Source organism: Xenopus laevis, chromosome 2S (assembly GCF_017654675.1).
Source record: "Xenopus laevis strain J_2021 chromosome 2S, Xenopus_laevis_v10.1, whole genome shotgun sequence".
Taxonomy (NCBI): domain Eukaryota; kingdom Metazoa; phylum Chordata; class Amphibia; order Anura; family Pipidae; genus Xenopus; species Xenopus laevis.
This window is the reverse complement of record NC_054374.1, coordinates 19637803-19656629: the sequence shown is the minus strand read 5'-3', so window position 1 is coordinate 19656629 and position 18827 is coordinate 19637803. Positions and strand designations below refer to the sequence as shown.

General features: G+C 42.1%; 1 protein-coding gene across 2 annotated transcripts; it reads left to right on the top strand.

Moving 5' to 3' along the window:
- The first annotated feature begins 5375 nt into the window (after positions 1 to 5375).
- c21orf62.S (chromosome 21 open reading frame 62 S homeolog) lies at positions 5376 to 13411 on the top strand. 2 transcript variants are annotated; one of them, XM_018248884.2, is made up of 2 exons: positions 5376 to 5810; positions 12459 to 13411. In XM_018248884.2, the coding sequence occupies exon 2, from the start codon at positions 12486 to 12488 to the stop codon at positions 13170 to 13172; it is 687 nt and encodes a 228-aa protein (XP_018104373.1). In that variant the 5' UTR covers positions 5376 to 5810; positions 12459 to 12485; the 3' UTR covers positions 13173 to 13411. The 2 variants fall into 2 exon arrangements, with proteins under 2 accessions (XP_018104373.1, XP_041439346.1); XM_041583412.1 differs by lacking the exon at positions 5376 to 5810 and adding an exon at positions 11192 to 11382.
- The last annotated feature ends 5416 nt before the right edge of the window (positions 13412 to 18827 follow it).

Below are 18827 nucleotides of genomic sequence, written 5' to 3'. Positions count from 1 at the left end.
TGCTTGTTTATATAAACCATAGTAGTGTTTCTGAAACAAACACACCTGTTTTACCAATGCAGGACAACACTACATTGTGTTTCCTTTTAAACACCTCAAATTTTTTGGTGTTACTGTTCCTTTCATTAGCAAAACTGTTATAACACCTATAACATGTCTCTAAAACTCCCACAAATGTGTTCAAACTTTCATAACCACAGGACTGGAACTAGGGGTAGGCAGAAGAGGCACGTGCCTAGGGCACAACGGTGATGGGGCGCCAGGCGCCGTACCTCTTCTGCTTCCTTGCCCCTAGGCATCAATCCAATCTTGGACGCACACTGTTCTGCGCATGCGCGCACACACGCACTGCATCAAGTTGTGTGCTTGTCTGCACGTGTACACGCATGCCTGTGTGCGCACGCATATCAGAAGGGGGTGATGTAGTCGCCCATGTTGCCTTTGATGCCCGGCACTGGCTCTCCCCTCTCCTCTTCCCTCCTTCTGTCACACCCCTTCCTCCCTCCACTGTCTTCCTATGGAGCATGCGCACTCGCACATGCGGGTAATCCCGAGCGTGAATGCGCGCACACAGGGGGGGTTGGATAGTTGACCCGATACCTAGGGCGTCCCTGTCGGCACGGCCCTGCATAACCTACCAAATTTTCTAAGAATTACATGGTAATTAGGGGGTGTGGTCATAAAATTTGGCATGGTCAAACCTTTTCAACACGCTTAGTGAGGCAGATCTTTTTGACCCTCTTTCCATTTTACAAATGTTGGGAGGTATGTAGAAAAAAGGCTGAAGGTTTCCCCTCACTTGTTCCTGCAAATAATGATCCTTTTCCTTCCCCAATCGTTATTTTAAGAGACTGCAAACAAACTTCAGAGGATTAGCGCCATTGTGTTCCTGCAGTTTCCCACACGCCTCTCCTCTCGTATCATTTTAGCACAGATTCTCCGTCGGGCCCAAGAAACCTTTCAATAAATACAGACTTAGTGGTTCGTTCACAGCCAAAGAAGGAGGGAAGGTGTCACTTTAAATGGCATTTAGCGATTGAGTGGAATATTTAGAATTGATGGTATTATTATCTTGTTGTTTGCTTTCCAGTTCCCCTTTATTAAGCAAAAGTTGGGTAATTACATAAGGGGGTTGGGGTAAAATCTGCCATCAGGTCCAGTGATGTATGGGATCCGTTATCTGGAAAACGTTATCCAGAAAGCTCTGAATTTTGGAAAAACTGTCTCCCATAGACTCCATTATAATGAAATAATCCAAATTTTTATAAAATAATTTCCTTTATCTCTGTAATAATAAAACAATAGCTTGTCCTTGATCCAAACTAATATGTAATTAATCCTTATTGGAAGCAAAACCAGCCTAATATGTTTATATGATTTTTTAGTAGACTTAAGGTATGAAGATCCAAATCACGGAAAGATCCAATATCCAGAAAACTCCAGGTCCCGGGCATTCTGGATAACAGGTCCCACACCTGTATCAGCTGTATACAGTATTTAGTCAGCACTTACAGAACTGCTTGGCAATTGCATGGTAAATGCTATAGCCGGGTGACTTTTAAGACAACAGGGCTCATTTAAAGAGGGGGCAGGGTGCGAAGTGCAAAAAACAAGAACCCTGTTATGTACCCTTTGCATTCTGCCCACTGTGCGAGAACACGGGCATGTGCTCCACAATAGGAACATTACAGTACTGCCTGCATTTGGCAGCACTTACAAGGGGCAGGCTAGAGTGGCATGTAGGAAGCTGCCAATTTAAAGGGATACTGTTATGGGAACACATGTTTTTTTCAAAACACATCTGATAATAGTGCTGCTCCAGCAGAATTCTGCACTGAAATCAATTTTTTAAAAAAGCAAACAGATTTTTTTTATATTCAATTTTAAAATCTGACATGGGGCTAGATATATTGTCAGTTTTCCAGCTGCCCCAGTCACGTGACTTGTGCTCTGATAAACTTTAGTCACTCTTTACTGCTGTAAGGGAGTGATATCAACCTCCCCCCCAGCAGCCTTACAAAAGAACAATGGGAAGGTAACCAGGTAACAGCTCCCTAAAACAAGATAACAGCTGCCTGGTAGATCTAAAAACAACACTCAATAGTAAAAGCCAAGTCCCACTGAGACTGATTCAGTTACATTAAGTAGGAGAAATAACAGCCTGCCAGAAAGCAGTTCCATCCTAAAGTGTAGGTACAAGTCACATTACTGGGGCAGATTTGAAACTGACAATATATTTAGCCCCATGTCAGATTTCAAAATTGAATATAAAAAAATATGTTTGCTCTTTTGAGAAATGGATTTCAGTGCAGAAGTCTGCCGGAGCAGCACTATTAACTGATGTATTTTGAAAAAAACATGTTTTCCGATGACAGTATCACTTTAAAGGGGAAGTCGAGGCTTCCCATAAAGTTCAAGGGATTCAATTAAAATGCCCTAAAGGATGTTACTATTTAAATGTACATGTGTTTTTGAAACTTCAGTACCATCATCTAAAAATACCATCTTCAAACCTTGTTGGCGTCCATGATTATTCTCTCGCCATAAGGGGACACTGTTATCCCAGAATTTTATAATCATTTCATCTTCGGAGGGGATCAAACATTGAAACTGCCTGACAAGTTTTTATTATGGTAATAGGCACCTAAAAAAAAAAGCACACAGAGGGCACATAATTTCATTCCAAAATAACTTTATGAGGCTAAACATTACCTACTGTTTATAGTTACAAATACAAAGGTCACTTATTTCATGGTAGTTTGTATATCAAGGATAGAAAAAGAACCCCTTATTAACCAATTAGTTAAATTATAAATCCCTTGTTAGGGTTAAATTTTACATTTATTGGTGCTGTATTATTAAACTCTTAATTACAAATTGTATCTACTGTATATATTAATGATATGTCCCCACAAAAAACAACCAATGGTTCTCTATGTTACAAAAATTAGATGAATAGTGCAATTAATTAATTAAACCTCCTTCAACCAATAGAGGTATCTAAAGTGCAAGGGATCAATTATCTAAGCAATTAATTGGACTTCAATCCTTAATTAAATAGTAGCTGGTGCTAGTGAGAATGAATGATCCACAATGAATTAGTGCGGTATCGAAAGTGCATGTGCTTCAATAAATTAATAAAGTGACTAGTGTTAATAAATTGATCCGTAAAACATAACCCTTAAATTCTCGTCTCATACAGCTCAATTCATTTGTTGGAAAGTTTGGAAAATGACATTTTATAGATGAAATAACAGGTGATTTATTTAACAGACAGGAGACAAAAACTGAAAAGGAATAGCTTCACCACTCAGGAGCACATCAGTGTCATGGATCCCCTCCAGTGACCACAGGCAGCCTGAGTTCCCCTCCAACTAGGGTTGCCACCTTTTCTGGAAAAAAATACCGGTCTTCCTGTATAATTATCTTTTTTTCCTATTAATAACGTTAGGCTCAAGCATCATATTTACTGGCCAGGCAACCCTACCTCCAGTTGTGGTTCCTACACTTAGATTGGTGTCGAATGGGGAGCACTAAGTGCACACTGCTACTCCTCTGTGGCGCAAAATACTAATCTTGCTAAATTGGCCTAACACACAACTCCTATGAGTGTGCTATTGGGGTTTCAGTTCCCCGAATTCACTAAGGTTCTTAGGTCACCTTAGGGCTCAAAGCTTGGCAATGGGGCCTTCTCATCCAGGCTCCTCAGCTCATCCACCCTGTTACTAGGGGGAGTCCAAAGAGGATGAGTCATGTGCTCCTTCCCATTATATACACTAAGAAAAGGAACTAATCATACTACCCCAGGCTCAGTGTCAGACTTGGATGCCAGTGGCTCACCAGAAAACCTTAGACCGTGGACCCACTAGAAAACCTTAAACTGTAGGCCATCCGGAAAACCTTGGAATGTGGGCCCACTTTCCAAACTATTATTCCTCCTCTCCTTACTCAACCTCTTTATTCTCTTTTATATCTACTTACTGTATTATTCCATTATTCTCTTTTATATCTACTTACTCTATTGCTCCATTCTTAAGGCACTTTTTTCCTATCAAGAAATAGGGTATGCCCATGAAATAGGCCAAATGGTTAGAAGCAAGAGGGCCCACTGGGAGTTTTCCTGGTATCCCAGTGGGCCGGTCTGACATTACCCAGGCATATAGGCAAACCTCTCTTCTACAGGGAATAGGTTAAATATCAGTAGGGGAAGTTAACCCTTTTATTCACCCACAGTAGTGACCTTACAAACCATCTCCTACGGTTGCACAGTGCTACGCAATATGTTGGCGCTATATAAATACATGTTAATAAATAACCTGGCCTGGTAAAACACCTGCCAAAGTAACTCTCTTGTTCTGCCTGTGGCCTGCTCATTTAACCCCTGATTCATTAAATACTTCTGCTCAAGGATGACCCCACCCACTTATATAAACGGTCCTTCCACTTGCATCATCACTCCACTTACTTAAAGGAAAACTACCCCCAAAAATTAACACTTAAGCAACAGATCAGGTTGGATTTTTTTTTTAAATGGCAGTTTTCTAGTAAGGACTACCCAATTGCACATACTACTAAAAAAACTATATTGCTTTGAAAATGGTTTATTTGCACAAAGCAGTCCTTGCTCACATTGACAGCATTCATTAAATGTACTTGCATCTTTCAATTCCCTATGGTTACAATCAGAGTCCATTCCATGGCCTGTCTCAAATCATGCACAAATTTATCAACTGACACAGGGCTACCTCCACCTTCAAGTTGGTGCCAACTCCACAATCCCCCCTGCCAGGTCCGGACTGAGAATTAAAATAGGCCCTGGCATTTCAGGTACACAGAGGCCCAATCAGCCCACACAGAGGCCCAAACAGCCCCCACCAGCCCACTAAATACTGACTTTCTATGGCACCTTATAGCAGCCCCTCTGGCAATTGCCAGAATTTACAGATTGCCAGTCCGGGCCTGCCCCCAGCAGGCAGCACCACAATAAACACATGCAGGGGCAATTGTGATGCAGAATGCCATGATTGTTACTTTAATTTCTTTAGCTGAACATTTTGCAAATATTTTGATGCATCAGCTACAGTTGTATTAGGCTAACACCCCCTGCAATTCTGCTGAAATTGTGTATGTGTGTGTGGGGGGGATAATGTATTTTGGTTTAACAAAATCATGGGAAATAAATTTGACTACATTTGCTATAAAGGTTCTGTGAAGCTGTATCTCTGGGTTCCAGATTCCAGATCTTCTGGGTTAATTAATTGTGTGTGTCTCTTTAATGGTGCTGTGGGGTTGTAACACCAGCCTATCGCGTGATCAAATTCTGATCGAAACCAAATGTATTGTTTCCCTGTCGAGTGCAACAGTCAGTCCTGAACTGTTTTATCTTCCAGCCGCCCAGCAGCACATCCCAAACCACATAATCAAGCGTCTGAAAAAACTCTACCACAAATGCTGGAGGGGGGCTTTGGCCAAATGAGCTGCCGAATAGTCTCCAGATCCCAGCAGACTCTAGTAATAATTAAGCTGGCTGGCTAATTTGTCAGAGACAGACATTTCTCAGGCTGGTAGAACTTTCCCAGCTCCTAAATGGGGGAGTGTTTCATTGGAATGTGAAGAACAAATCAAAGATAAACATGTTCATCTATCAAAGCAAACATTGGAAGGTATGCTCGGATCATCAGCATGGCCCGGTCTCACTCATTCTCCTCTATAAATGGACTAAGTCAAGCTCTTGGATGAGCTGACTGAGACAACCTGCACTGCAAGTTCTGACTGCAACCGATGCCGGTGTCAAGGAAGTTCTATTCCAGGTATACTTTCTCCTATTTCTCACCACCCCTCCTGCTCAGACCATTCTTCCTCCCTTCTATTAACAGCAATATTTGTAATTACAATGTGATGTACAAGGTCACAAAAGTAAATATAAACTTTGAAATCAATATCTCCCACTTCCATGGGTATTATCGTAATGGCTTGGTGAAACCTGATAAATGGGTGCTCAGCTTTATGTCTTCTTTGAGTGCAAGTGTAAAGTACCCCCATCTTCAGAATCCTCAGACTTGTACTGTGAATTTGGCAAGTAAGCGAGAGTACAGAATTTAGGAGAAGGAAGGGCCAGTCCCTGTGAGAGAGATGTGCCACCTGGCAGTCAAGGCCTGCTTTCAGCCTGCTCTGCCCTCAGTTACTTGCCAGGAAAATAAATGTTTGACATTTAGATAATTCTGAATGTATTAAACAGTAATTATATGAAGGAAATGAGTCTGTAACAGCCACTTAAATTTCTAAATACAGGAGTCAGGGTGATGCTCTTAAAGGCAACAACATTATAGATATGTCAACAGCAATGAGAAGTGAATCTGATCCACACATTTAATGAGCCAAGGGTTGGTGGTTCTGGAGGTCTGATTTCAATGGCTTGATCTTAATGTCCCTAGAAAAGATATAGGGCAATACTGCTACTATTTACCTTCCCACCCTCAACAATACATTTTGCAAAAGAGAGTCTCAACTGCATGGGGGTGCTGTTTCACAGACAAGTGTACCTGCCCTCGGAGACTCCATCAGGAATCCCAATTCTAATAAATTAGCAGGGCCATCCCACCCAGTAGCCCTCAATTATTTGCCCAATGTTCATCAGGATCCCTGGTTGTAGAGCTCTGCCCGTATACACACAACCATGCCCCATTATTCCAAGACTCTGTCCACGTCCTTCACACGTCCCTGCCAGACCCTCCCTTACTGCTTCACAACCTTGAATCTTACGTCTTCATCTCTTGGAACCCCCTCTGCCATATATTTCTACGTGCTGTGTACGCTTTCAGCAATAAATCTTTAACTATGTGCTCATATATATACATATTTTGCAGCGGCAGGGGGTTACAGGATACTGTTCTGTTAGTGGAATGTTGCACAGAGGAGCAGTTCATTAGATAACAGACCATAAAACAGAGAGAGCAATGAAGGTGTTGTAAGGTTTATCTACAATTCCCTCTCTCCCATCAATCTTCCCTGTGCCCAATTGAACAGAGACCTATGAGTTGTGTTTTTGAGGTGTCAGCATCCACTTATAGGGGGTAATACAAGCTGTGTATTGTTTCCTGGCTTAGACTGGCAGCCTGTGGGACAGTCTCTGGTTCTGCGGGTGCAAGGATGGTGGGGGTTATTGTTTTGTTGCCTCTAAAGATCCTATGACTTACTCGTTTCCCATGAAATGCGTAAGGCTACCTCCATGTGTACCTTTTTGAACTTTACACATCTTTTGGGAAGACTGATCGTTGAGTGCCTGCTCTACACTTATATGGTTTAGTCCAAGGAGCTTGATGCTGTAACAGAAGCAGTGGAAGGGGTCTCTGTATGGAAAAAGGTGAAAGCTCAGAGAAAATATGTCTGGAATCTCAGCCATACAGCCTTACCCAGCTTATCTAACCACCCCTCTTTAAAGGGATACTGTCATGGGAAAAAAAAAAAAAATTCCAAAATGAATCAGTTAATAGTGCTGCTCCTGCAGAATTCTGCATGGAAATCCATTTCTCAAAAGAGCAAACAGATTTTTTTATATTTAATTTTGAAATCTGACATGGGGCTAGACATATTGTCAGTTTCCCAGCTGCCCCCAGTCATGTGACTTGTGCTCTCATAAACTTCAGTCACTCTTTACTGCTGCACTGCAAGTTGGAGTGATATCACCCCCTCCCTCCACCCCCCAGCAGTCTAACAACAGAACAATGGGAAGGTAACCAGATAACAGCTCCCTCACACAAGATAACATCTGCCTTGTAGATCTAAGAACAACACTCAATAGTAAAATTCAGGTCTCGCTGCTACACATTCAGTTACACTGAGTAGGAGAAACAACAGCCTGCCAGAAAGCAGTTCCATCCTAAAGTGCAGGCTCTTTCTGAAAACACATGACCAGGCAAAATGACCTGAGATGCACCTACACACCAATATTATAACTAAAAAAAATACACTTGCTGGTTCAGGAATGAAATTGTACATTGTAGAGTATTGCACTGTTGCAATTTAAAACAGTGCAATTTAGAAATAAAAATGACATCATAAAAATCATGACAGAATCCCTTTAAATTCTCTCACCATTAGGGTTGCCACCTGGCCGGTATTTTACCTGCCTGGCCGGTAAAAATGATGGTTGATCCCAATGTTATTAATAGGGAAAAAAGATAAATATATAGGAAGGCCGGTATTTTTTTCCAGAAAACGTGACAATCCTACTCACCATTAAAATCCAGTCACTGGGAAAAGGGGGTATTTGTCAGTGTCTGATTGCTATGCAGGTTAGATGCACTAGACAGAATGGAATCAATATATATTTAAAGGAACAGTAATACCTGCAATTGCTCTATTTCATACTGTTTGCAAACATGGTGCTACAGGTGTATAATATTTTTTTAAATTATATAAAAAGTATATGTATATACTTGTTTTTTTTACAATTAAAATGGTTGCTGTGGGTTATTAGACTTTTGAGCTTTGAAATTTTCATTACATTCCCCCATTATGTGTAATAATGCAACTACAAGAGCCCAGAAGGGAGCAGAAGTGGATGCCATTGCGTGCATGGGTAACTGAATGGTTGCCGCAGCAGTGCCAGTTCCCTAGGTTTCCTCATAGCCGGTACAGACAGATAGTATAAATAGAGGAAAATGTGAGCGAATACATAATACCTTTCTTATACACTCTGCCAGGGAACTACTGGCTGATATTCGTAAAACTAAAACATCTATGAGGTTCTTGCAGCTACTGGAATTTCTAGAACATATTAAATATCTTGGCAGAGCTGAGTTTGAGTGACTGTTGGAATAAACTGGAATACATTTATAATATTTCCTACTGTTTTATAGCCCTTTACTTTCCACCAGAGTGATGTATTGCGTGCAGGGGAGGCTCCTCATTAATTTTTTATTTCATAAAATGTCATGATTTGTGTTGCCATTTTGTTCCTCTAGCCCAGTGGTCCCCAACCAGTAACTCTGGGGCAACATGTTGCTCACCAATCCCTTGGATGTTGCTCCCAGTGGCCTCAAAGCAGGTGCTTATTTTTGAATTCCTGGTTCGGAAGTTTTGCCATTGTACTGCCAAACAGAGCCACCTGTATGCTGCCAGTGTGCATATGTTCTACCAAATAGTCAATCACAGTCTTTGTTTGGTATCCTCAAGTAACATATTTCATGGCTGTGTTGCTCCCCAACCTTTGAACGAAGAAAAATCTGTGGACTCCTGCTCTAGTACATGAATAAAGTAGGTTGTGTATTTCTATCATTGGTTTCCACCAAAGGGTTCCATCCAATGCTTGTGGCCTGGGTGCAGAGGGCGGCATTTCCTTTCTGTTCTACAAACTAGCCCTGTTTTGATAAATCAGTTTGTAGTCTGATTCTTAATTATGCAAGTCATTAACATAATTAGATTTTTTTTTATTCCCAGAAAACATCCAGCCCAAAGAGAGCAGCAAACCCTCCCCTAGCAGTATGAGCACTTATAGTAGAAAAACAAAAGTCTAACTTTTCCCATAGAGAGGTGTTTGCTCTCATTGGGATGCCAAGCACTAAATGAAGTCATTAATTAGCTTTATGCGTGGATCCCCCGCTGGGTTTTTTTCTGAGTAACTAAGGTGATTAATCTCTAAATCATTCTTATGCCTGAAATCTGCACTAAAAAAAACACAGGATAGTTGTTTCTCCTATCTCCTTTTACTCACAGGAGCCCTAGAGAAAGCTGTGGGTAAATGTAGAATGTCCCCCCAAAACCCACTGTCCCAGCGCAGCCTCAACATCAGGAACAGGCAGCTTTAGATCTCCAAGAACTTTGGGACAATTTGCCAGTCCACCAGAGCAGCCAATCAGCAGTAAACACATCGAAGTATTGCATAGACTTTACATTCACTTGACTTGCAAATATAACTATAGGAAGTCTTGAGATCCTACACCAGCAGATATCCGCTGTTTGCTTGAGCACCCATAGTTATTGTACCCAGCAATACATAGACTTGAGTAACCAAAACAACCATATTATTATCATGGGAATTGGATAACCACTTTCAGCCACAATACCTATTAATAACAAAATATTTACACTCAAACTATTCTATAATAATGGCACTACCCTAGATCCATTGCATAGGAATTTACTCAAATTGCCTAAAATTGTGTCTCTGCTACCATCTTGCCCTACATATTACTCTTCCTCTATCCCAGAGCTGTAATCTCTATTTGTACCACCCTACGGCAGGTCTTCTTGCACTTCACCTATTCCCAAATGTGGGAAACCCTTCAACATTCAGACGTTGATACTCACTGAGCAAGAGAATGATGGAGTCTGACTCTCCGCCATGTTCCTTGCAATGCCCAAAAACTATAGGCTGTTGTTTAGACCATTGAACATCTGAGCAGGGACTGGGAGGTAAGAGTAGTAGAGTATAGAGCAGTTACAAGCAAAAGGAACAAGTGGCCCCTGCTAGTAGCCATAATGAGTGATAATAAATGTTCCTGAATTTTTAGTTGGCAAAGTATAGCATCCACAAAGAAAGGGTATATTCAGATTCCCCAACATTCTGCAACTGAATTCTGCATTTCAGTTGGTAAAACAGTACAGCTGAGAGCTGCAGTAATGATCGAAGCCTTTAAGATGTCAACAGGAGCTTGCCATCTTGGATCCTGTTAGGCCATCTTTCAACTATCAATGGTACTGCTCAGGTAGCTGGCAGGGGCTACTGGGGGCATCTTCAAATGCACAATCTTAACTGTTAAAGGGTTTTGGTCACCTTGGGCTGGTACTGAAGCCCAAAACACAATATTTAACATTTCTAGCCTAAGTCTTTTGTTCTCCTTTAAGACAAAAAAAGCTTTATGCAAACATTAAGCTATGCCCTATTCTCAAACATGTTCATAAGGAGATAAACCCTTATTATAAATATGGTAAGTGTCCCATTCAGATGGGCAAGTTGCTGTTCTGTTCATAAAGGAGAGATTTCATTTTCTTTTGGTTTCCTAAAATAACCTAGGAGACTGGAAGGCGCTGTTTCCTTGGAAAGATTAGTCCCATGTACAATAAGTACGTATTGCCCTGCTGTTGGCTCCTGCCTGCTGCCTGGGTGGCTGAGATTCTGGGGGTGGGGGGACCTTGGATCTGTTCCCACGGGGCTCCTAGGATAAAAGGTGCAGAACAAATGGCACTGCTGCTTTAACTAAATGTATCCAGCCAAAAGCTTCTGACATTCATTTCCTGCTACTGGTGCTGCTGCTGCGTGGCAGGGAATCCAAAGATAGATCAAGGGGAAGAAAAACACAATATTAGAAGCAGTTCAAAAGTAGAGTGGGATTTTAGCTTCTGGGAAACACATGGAAAGCTGTGCCGATGTGCTGTGTGGTGAGTCCACATCTCAGTTATTATTTCATGCACTATGTACCTTTTGCTATAAATCAAAATAATTCATGAAATCAGCTTTTTGCATTTAAAAATGTTCCTTTGGCCAATAATTGAAGTGTATATTAGTAGCAGGTGGGACTGGCAGGTTGGGTATACTCTTTGTACTGGATTATGTAGTGATGCAGTACGTCTGTAGGACAGCTCCTGTAATCACCTTAATATTGTTTTTATACAACAGGCAGCGTTATAGGCTTGCTTCTGGGATGGCAGCAGAGTGTGGCCAGATGTGAGCCTTGTGCTTGAAGTTGCAGCCAAACAAAAACACAGGAAAGAGAGAAATCTCAGATTCTGAAACCTGAATTATTTATTTATTATTTAGAGAAATAAAAAAGGATGGGGGACGAAAGCAATATTTTTAACCATGAGAAAGAAATTGAACATGAAATGCTTGAGCATTCATGGTAATACTAAACACAAATATCTTTATTTTTATTTATTTCTATTACTAATACCTATTTCCAGAAAATTGCATATTTTTTTATATACGGTAGCTTTATGGATTTATCGTCTGTCAATCACTTTTCTAATTAGTCCTGTTAACGGGGTTGTTCACTTTTTTCGCAATTGCTTTTAATTTATTTTGTTTGTGAGTGTAGGGGGGGGGGTTATTTAGCCTTTTATTCAAAACAACTGCTTCCAGTGGGGATCAGATAGGATTTGTGCAGCCACTGAGACAGAATGCTCTGTTATTCAGATAGGTAGAATCTCAGCCATAAAGCAGGGCAGGATTGCTGCTTCCAATGGGGATATGATAGGATTTGTGCAGTCACTGAGACAGAATGCTCTGTTATACAGATAGCTAGAATCTCAGCCATAAAGCAGGACAAGACTCCTGCTTACAATGAAGATGAATCAAAACATGCATAAAAGGCAGCCATTTAAGTCAGTGGAAGGCAACTTGGTAGGTTTTTCTCCACGGATAAAAGTACACTAGTGGAGCAAACTTTGCATGTGCCCTTAGCCTTAATGTAGTGTAATTATGTGTACAAATAATAAACTTGTCATCTCCCCTCTAGATATTAAATGATTCCAGCCCCTAGTCGATGGAAACTGGCTTTCAGAAGGCTGACCATACTGGAAAAAGCATCTCAATGTCCTGCAACCCCCGCATCTTCTTATTCAGCTTCTTAAGCTTTGGCCTAACCAGAAACCTTACAAGCAGCCAGAACAGTACACTTTTGTTTGCCAAGGACAACAACGTTCGAAACTGCAGCTGCTCCACCGAAATCAAGAGCTGCGAGTACAGCCTGGCCAACTTGATGTGCAACTGCAGATCCGTCTTGTTCCAAAGAAACAGAACCCTGTCAAGAGTCGGTTACACCGGTGACCTGGTGGTCTGGTTCACGGACACGTCCGTCCTTGGCCAGTTGCTCAACTTTACCTTTGTGCGTGATCTCAAGTTGTCGTTATGTGGGGCTTTGCCTCTCCCAACAGATTACTTGGCTATCATCGGCCTCCAACGCTTAGAAGTCCAAACTGCCAACTCAACTGAGCAGAGGCTGATCATATACAACCATGAGAAACCCATGGGCAAGACCTCTCAGCACCACAGAGAAAAGATATCCTTGTTCCACATTTCATATCTGGATACCTCTCTTTTTAATGGACCATCATTGAAGGCATACAGTGTGGAGGGTGTTTTCAGCATTACTGAACAGTTTCCAAACCTGCCATACCCCAAAACATTCTCTGTAACAAACACGAGCTACGTTGTGACACTAATCTACTGAAACCTAGGCACAGAGTGATAGCACAATGGCAGCCAATAAGTAGACTCAGTACTACGGAAGTCAAACCCAGTAGTTCAACTGAAGTGATTTAGAACCCTCAACATCTCCCAACAGCTTTAAATATGATGCAAATCACATCAGTGTACATGTTCATATATAATTTGTTACTAGGCTGAACCAGGGATCTTTAAATTGTGGTTTTTATCTGCTATAAATAAATAAATAAATAACTAAATCTACACATGCATCAAGAGTCCCTATAAGGAATCATGGAAACAGATGAATCACAAGTGGAAGATCCACCACTTGAACTCTACTGAGGCTATCTATGCTTTAGGTTATACCCATTATACCCGTAGTTTTAGCTCCAGTATTAAATAGTCATCTACAGGCTGGTAACCATTAAGTATCACCTGAAGGTCTAATCTCCAATCAATACATACTGATAGGACAGTTTTCTCCATTTTTGGCTCAAACTCAGCTTTGGCTCCAACATTAGGTCAGTGCCCTTGAAGCCCTGCAAATCCTGGTGCTGGACATTCATAGACAAGACACAATATTCATTACATATTTATATAAAATGTCTTGTGCTCAGAGTGTAGAGGGGCCTAAAATGAGTTGGGGTTGAGTAAGTTCTAGTAATCCCATTGGTTAAGAAGGACAGCAAATAAGGGTTCACCCCAAATCTCACTCTAATTAACCTTTAGGTTGAGCTTCTTGTATCTATGCAGATAGGCATTGTATCTCCCTTAGACTTTCCATCCCTACAGTTTGTTAACCACTACAATATGTGGGTTCAGACACTTCCATTTGGTGGGTCCTGTTATTTGGAGATGTTACTGGCTGTTTAAAAGTGTCTTGTGTTAAGACAAGGGTTATCAGACCTCCTATCAGCTACCGATAACATCTCTGCATGTGCTGCCTTTCTGACAATATCAGTGGATGACCGTCACTTGTATTTGTCGGACATAACTTTTGTATGATTGCTGTCTGCATTGACTGCTAGGAGGGTCCTTTGTATTGCAGGCCCGGTGGGCCCCCAATGCTCCACTCTGACCTATGGTATATGTATTATCTCAGGCATAGTCAGGGCTGTATTTACCATGTAGGGTGCCTATTTGCTCAATTTCACCCCAAAAGAAAGACATTCCCCCTGGCACTGCTGTATAATTGTCTATGGGAAGTACATGGACGGCACTTCCCATTATGTCACTTCCTTTGCGTGCGCATTAGGACTTGGGGGTGGGTGTGCTGAGGTCTGATGCCTAAGGTGGCACCAACAAGGACAGTCTGGCAAAAATGGCATTATGTTTCTCCCTTTCCTAATCCCTTTCAAACAGGCAGGGCAAAAAACAATTCTTAACTCGTATCTGAAGGGAAAGGCATACGAAATGATCTCAGACATTTTTCCAGTGGTGCCCTGTGTGGGGCTGTTTGGGACTTTGTGTAGAAGAATTGCCATTTTAAACCTGTTGCACCCATGGGATTTGTTGCATTCTGCACCGTGTGCTCTTGGGCAAAGAAGTTCTGTATTTAATGTCATAGCAGGTGCCTTGCGTCCACTGGTGCTCCAAGGGGGTGCCCACATGTCTCCCTCAGTCCACCCCTCATGAATACAGCTCTGCCAAATGCAAACACCTCTGTATTCATGTGAAAGGCATGTTCTTTGCACCCATTGGGCACAACAGCATAGTGCTCAGGGCCAGATTTGTGGCTAGGCCACAAATGCCCGGGAGGCAGATTATTAGGGGCGGCATGTCACCCAGCCTTTCTATGGGGAGCATTGGGGACATACAGCTTCCCAGTGCTCAGGCGCTTTTGTACGACGGCAAGGGGTTGTGCGGGCGCTGGGACCATGCAGCCTTGGGGTGCCCGCCCAGTAAATCCGACGCTGATAGTGCCCCCATCCCTTGCCATTAGTAAACAATCTGCTACCAGAAGCTGAAGAAATTATATTGTGCTGATGCTAAAGCCCTTGTCACAGCCCTGAGTTCAAATGGTCTTCATTTTGCTCAATAGAAGCTCTTTCCCAATAGGTAATGTACAAGTATTATTCCCTATCAGTAAAGGACTGTTCTGCCTATGACATTCCAATGGGCAGCAAGTACTATCATCTGTCTGCTGCTAAGGAAGTGATGGGAAGGGATATGCAGCTGTTAGGAACAAATCCAAAGGCTGTGATGTTCTGCTCCAAGGCTCCCTATAAAACTGATGCATGGCAGCTGTTGTGTGGTTAAAGGCGTAGTTCACCTTTAAATTAACTTTTAAAATGATGTAGATGGAGTTAATCTGAAACAGTTTGCAACAGGTCTTTTTTTAATTTTTGGAATTATTTATATTTTTGTTCAGCAGCTCTGCAGTCTGGAATTTCAGCAGCTATCTGGAATGACAGTATACTTTAGTGTTGCCCTGCACTGGTACAACGGATGTGTTTGCTTCAGAAACTCTACTATAGTTTATATAAACAAGCTGCTGTGTAGCCATGGGGGCAGCCATTCAAAGCTAAAAGGAGAAAAGGCACAGGATACACAGCAGATAACAGATAAGCTCTGTAGTCAGGGCCGGAACTAGGGGTAGGCAGAGTAGGCACGTGCCTAGGGCGCAAAGCTGAGGGGGCGCCAGGCACGTACCTGTTCTGTCGCCTACCCCGTGTCCGGTCCCGTCTCTCCGCGACTGGCACTGGCATCTTCCGCGTAATTGCGCTTCTGCGCATGCTCGCACACATTTCGCGCATGCACACTGCAGCGCACTGGAGCGCACTCCCAGAGCTGCCGCCTCGGCCCGCCAGGCTGCCTAGGGCGCCTGGCCGGGTTGGCCCGGCTCTGTCTGTAGTAGACCCCATGGCTACATAGCAGCTTGTTTATATAAACTTTAGTAGTACATATCTGTTATCTACTGTGTATCCTGTGCTTGAATGGCTGCCCCCATGGCTACACAGCAGCTTGTTTATATAAACTATAGTAGTACATATCTGTTATCTACTGTGTATCCTGTGCTTGAATGGCTGCCCCCATGGCTACACAGCAGCTTGTTTATATAAACTTTAGTAATACATATCTGTTATCTACTGTGTATCCTGTGCTTGAATGGCTGCCCCCATGGCTACACAGCAGCTTGTTTATATATATATATATATATATGACAAAGGAAGATGGATAGGAGAGACCTGGACAGAAAGGTAAGTGATAAATAACAGTAACAATAAAATTGCAGCCTCACACAGAAATAGTTATTTGGTTTCTGGGGTCAGTGACCCCCCAATAGCTGCAAGCTGAAAACTGGCAAAAGAAGAAGGCAAATCATTTAGAAAGCATTAACAGAAATAAAGACCAGCTGAAAAGTTGCTAAGAGTAGGAGAGCCGGTACCAACAAAATAGGGTCGACTCTCTAGTTACAAAAAACAGCCTATGGGCAAACAAGCAGCAGTGCAGCCCCGCTTTGCCTCTGCCAGAATTGGAATATTCCCTAATGGAAACTTCCAGTCATGTGTTTATGTGTGCGGTAGGCAAATGAGCCAAGGCAGCCAATGAATTCTCATGATATAAACACTGATCAGATCAGGCCGGCAGTTCGTCTGTCCCTCGTCTCTCCAACCAGCCGTGAGTAAAACATGAAGTTCTGAGTACGTCGTTACATAACTGATTGGATTGGAGAAATGTGGATTTATAATCCCACTACCGATCCCCCATTCACCTTAATAGAGAGAAAGAATCTCATCCCAACTCTTTATGTTTCTTACTGGTATAGTGGTATTTATGGTATAAAAGGGTTTCATTTCTTGTTAGAGGACAAGTATTATGAGTAACAGTGGTTCTTACACAACAGTTAACACTTTATTAAAAGGGGGATTTAAACCCATACATTTTGCTTAACAAAGTTACTCTACATTGTTTCAGTGACGACCCCTAAGCTTAGCTTCTCAACAGCTGCTCAGAGCCCACTGAGCATGTGAGTGTCACAGACACTTTCCAAGATGGTGACCCCCTGTGACAAGTTTAGGGCGGCACATTTTTGGGGGCGGCATGCCGCCCAGTCGTTCTATGGGGAGCACTGGGGACGTGCTGCTCCCCAGTGCTCCGGCGCTTGCACGCTGGCACTCTTGCGCCTGCATGAGGCAGTGCGGGCGGGCGCTAGAACCGCGCAGCCTAGGGGCACCCGCCCAGCAAATCTGGCGCTGTCTCCAACACTGATTATTAAGCGTGGAGTGGGAGGGAAAGGCAGCATCTTGGTCTGCCTCATGCAGCAGCAGCCGCAGAATCGCCCCTGACAGTTAGACCCCTACCCAAAGGTACAGGCAAATGGAAGCTCCTTAAAGGGGTTACTTACCTGTAAGTAAGTATCTATGAAGTAGAGAGTGATATTATGAGACAAGTTGCAATTCGTTTTTCATTTTTTATTATTTGTGGTTTTTGACTTATTTAGCTTTTTATTCAGCAACTCTCCAGTTTGCAGTTTCGGCAATCTGGTTGCTAGGGTACAAATTACCCCAGCAACCATGCATTGATTTGAACAAGAGACTGGAATATGAATAGGAGAGGGTCCAAACAGAACTTAAAAGTAGCAATATCAATAAATCTGTAGCCTTACAGAGCATTTGTTTTTTGATGGGGTCAAGTGGCATTGAAAGCTGGAACGAGTCAGAAGAGGCAAATCATTTTTTTAAAAAACTATACAAAATAAATAATGAAGCCCAATTGAAAAGTTGCATAGAATAGGCCATTCTATGGCTTACTTAAAGTTATGGGTAATGTGATCTTCTTAAAAGTGTAATTTAGCACAGCAGAAGTGATGAGTCCCAACTGCAACAGCCATTTTCTCTCTCTCTCCGTGGATCAGTTTTCCCATCTTTCCACGTGTCTCTTGTTTTGTGGGAAATTTTACATTTGTTTGGGAGGTTTATCTGTCGCTCAGCTATTGCCCTTCAGTGAATCTTTTGCTTTTACTCTTCAGCCTCCCCAGAATCCTTACTGGAAATCCCTCCAACAGACTTTTGCTATTTTGTCCATCAGCCACAAGGTGTCAGTATTTCAGGAATTAATAACTCCGCCATCTGCCGCTGGGTGTCGCAATTGACACAGACGTGTTGCTGTTTGGTTAAAGGATCAGTAAACCTTTAAAATAAGTGAATGTAAAATTGATGAGGGGGCTATTCTAAGCACTTTTGTAATTTACATTCATTATTTAATTTGTTTTCAGTCCAAGATATTAAAGGATACATATACTGTTAATAGGAATGGATTTTGTTACAGCAGCGCCACCTGCTGGTTATTTTCCCACCAGTATGACCACCAAGTAGTCAAGGAAGTTGTCAGGAGAAAGAAAGAGGCTGCTCTGATGTTCTTCTGCTTAGGAAAGATGTGAGAAAGTTTTCTAATTTTATTCCTAAGCAGAAGAACATCAGAGCAGCCTCTTTCTTTCTCCTGACAACTTCCTTGACTACTTGATGGTCAGACTGGTGGGAAAATGACCAGCAGGTGGCGCTACTGTAACAAAAGTCATTCATATTATCAGTACATGTATCCCTTAATATCTTGGAATTAAAATTAAATAAATAAATAATGAATGTAAATGACAAAAGTGCTTAGAATAGCCGCCTCATCAATTTTACATTCATTTATTTTAAAGGTTTACTTATCCTTTAAGCAGATTTCCCCT

Coding starts and splice junctions, on each gene's coding strand:
- c21orf62.S (XM_018248884.2), top strand. CDS start 12,486: ATGGAAACTGGCTTTCAGAAGGCTGACCATACTGGAAAAAGCATCTCA.